The sequence below is a fragment of the Lucilia cuprina genome, chromosome 6, assembly GCF_022045245.1.
Source record: "Lucilia cuprina isolate Lc7/37 chromosome 6, ASM2204524v1, whole genome shotgun sequence".
NCBI classification, from domain to species: Eukaryota; Metazoa; Arthropoda; class Insecta; order Diptera; family Calliphoridae; genus Lucilia; species Lucilia cuprina.
Window position 1 is genome coordinate 57,299,057 of NC_060954.1, and position 2,439 is coordinate 57,301,495.

General features: G+C 31.3%; 1 protein-coding gene across 1 annotated transcript in view; it reads right to left on the minus strand.

The window, feature by feature from the left end:
* Positions 1 to 2,439, minus strand: part of LOC111687262 (diacylglycerol kinase 1) — a 53,699-nt gene that overhangs the window by 9,198 nt on the left and 42,062 nt on the right. Inside the window, exon 14 of the mRNA XM_046954203.1 lies at positions 485 to 1,648. Within this exon, the coding sequence (XP_046810159.1) occupies positions 485 to 1,648 (1,164 nt within the window). The remainder of the gene's footprint in view (positions 1 to 484; positions 1,649 to 2,439) is intronic.

A 2,439-nucleotide genomic window follows, 5' to 3' on the forward strand; every position in this document is an offset into this window, starting at 1 on the left:
AGATAGATAGATAGATAGATAGATAGATAGATAGATAGATAGATAGATAGATAGATAGGTAGATAGATATATAGAGAGATAGATAGATAGATTATCATTCCATAGGAATTATGTCACAAGAAAGTCTCTTTTCAGATTTTTATTCTATCGGTATGCTGCGTTTTTATAAAAACCACTTTATCATCCTTGTTAATTTGTTTGTTGATTTAAAAATAACAATCTTCCCAAAAGAAATTCTGACAAAATTATTGAAGATTTGTATGTGGCAGATATCTGGTATTTTCTTAAAACTAATTTCAATTTACACAAACAGACACACAAACGGAATTGGCTAAATCAAATCCACTATTAAAAACAGTTTCGGAAAATGATAACTTAGAAATTACAAACGAAATAACAAACCTAATATACTCTTCCTACCAAGGTGAAGGGTAATACAAAATAAAGATAAAATAAAAAATAAACTGTTTTATTTTCTACTCACCACTCCCACAGAAAAATAATTATTGATAATGTTGTAGGGCACAGTACAGTCCTTTTCTGCTTGACTTTTAAGAGGCTTTTGTACAGGAATGTTAAATGTTTTAGTTTCTGAGGCTGTTGGTGTAGGCGTTGGCACGGGTGTGGGAGAACGTTGCTGTTCCGACAAAGTTGCAGCACAATCAGCTGCAGCTTTTTGCTGAGTAGGTGTAGATAGATTTTCATTTTCTGTTATTACAAATGCATCATTTTTATTGCCATTTTCAGACTGTTCTATGGACTGCTTGTTGTTTTCATTATCATCATTATAACTTTTAGTATTGTAGAGCGTTAAATTTCCATTGAAATTGAATGTTTTATGTTTGGGCGTCGTAGTTGTTTTAACATTTGATTGGTTTGCATTAATTTTTTCATCACTGTCAATAATTACAATACTCTCATTATAATCATTATTAGCAGCAACAACATTATTATCATCATTATCATTAGTAGCAGCAGAAGTAATATTCTGATTATTATCCGGATTATTATGTTGATGATTAAATTGATTATCGTTATTATCTTTATCATAGATGTTATTAGTATTTGTAACAATATGTTGATGTTGGTCTCGACATGCATCATCACCGTCATCGTTATTTGTTAAATTGCTTTTCTCTGCTGGCAATGACGTTGATATTGATTCTCCTTCATGCTGCTGCTGCGGTTGTTTCTCTTCATCCTGACGTCTTGCTAAGGTACTTTGTGTGCTACTGTTTGATGTTGTTGGACTACTACAATAACTAATCATAGTGTCCTGTCTCATGTTCTGTTGTAAACGTTTAATTTCAAATGTAGACATTGATATGCTTTTTGTTGTTGTCTTACATGAGGCTGTTGATGTGGTTGTTGCTGTTGTTGTTGCTCGATACATTGATGATTTAATTTGCTGCTGCTGTTTCTCACTTAACTCTTGCGAGATCTTGTGTCCTGTCATTGCAACATCTTTATCATCACCATCGTTAAATTCTTGTTGTTGCATTGTTGTAAAGTCATGCTGACATAGATTTGTATTACAACTGCTGCTACGATGAATTTCTTCTTCTTCATATTTTTCCATAAAGGATTTTTCAACCACAACACTTTGCGACAATTCAAATACTTTTTGCATGTTTGAGTGTAATGTCACCTGAAATATATAAAAGTCAGAGAGAAAGAAAGAAATGGTGAGAGAGAGGAAGAGACAGTTAGTCAGTCATTCAGTTAAAAACGATTGGTTTAATGAAACATATAAATAATAGCAGTTGTATAAATATTTTATGTCATTGCAGACATTGTAGTACAAGTGATAAATGAATGTCACTTTGGGTTGACAATACAGTTTAAGCTTTTATAAATGGTTAAAGATGTCAAATTTGTATTCTTATAGATAAATATAAACAATAGAACGTATTAAGACTATAGAGCAGACATTAGACTAGACTAAAGAATAAACTACGGAATATACTGTAGACTAGATTATATATTAGACTAGGGACTAGACTATAGACTGGACTATAGAATATAATGTAGACTAGATTATCAACTAGACTATAAACTAGACTAGCTTATAGACTAGACTATAGACTAGTCTATACTAACACTATAGACTAGACAATAGTGTAGACTAAAAACTAAACTGTAGATGACACTATATACTAGATTGTAGACTAGACTATAAACTAGATTATAGACTAGATCATAAGACTAGACTATAGACTAGACTATAAGACTAGACTATAAGACTAAACTAAGACTAGTCTATAAGACTAGACTATAAGACTAAACTAAGACTAGTCTATAGACTAGACTATAGACTATATTATAGACTATACTATAGACTAGACTATAGACTAGACTATAGACTAGACTATAGACTATATTATAGACTATACTATAGACTAGACTATAGACTAGACTATAGACTAGACTATAGACTAG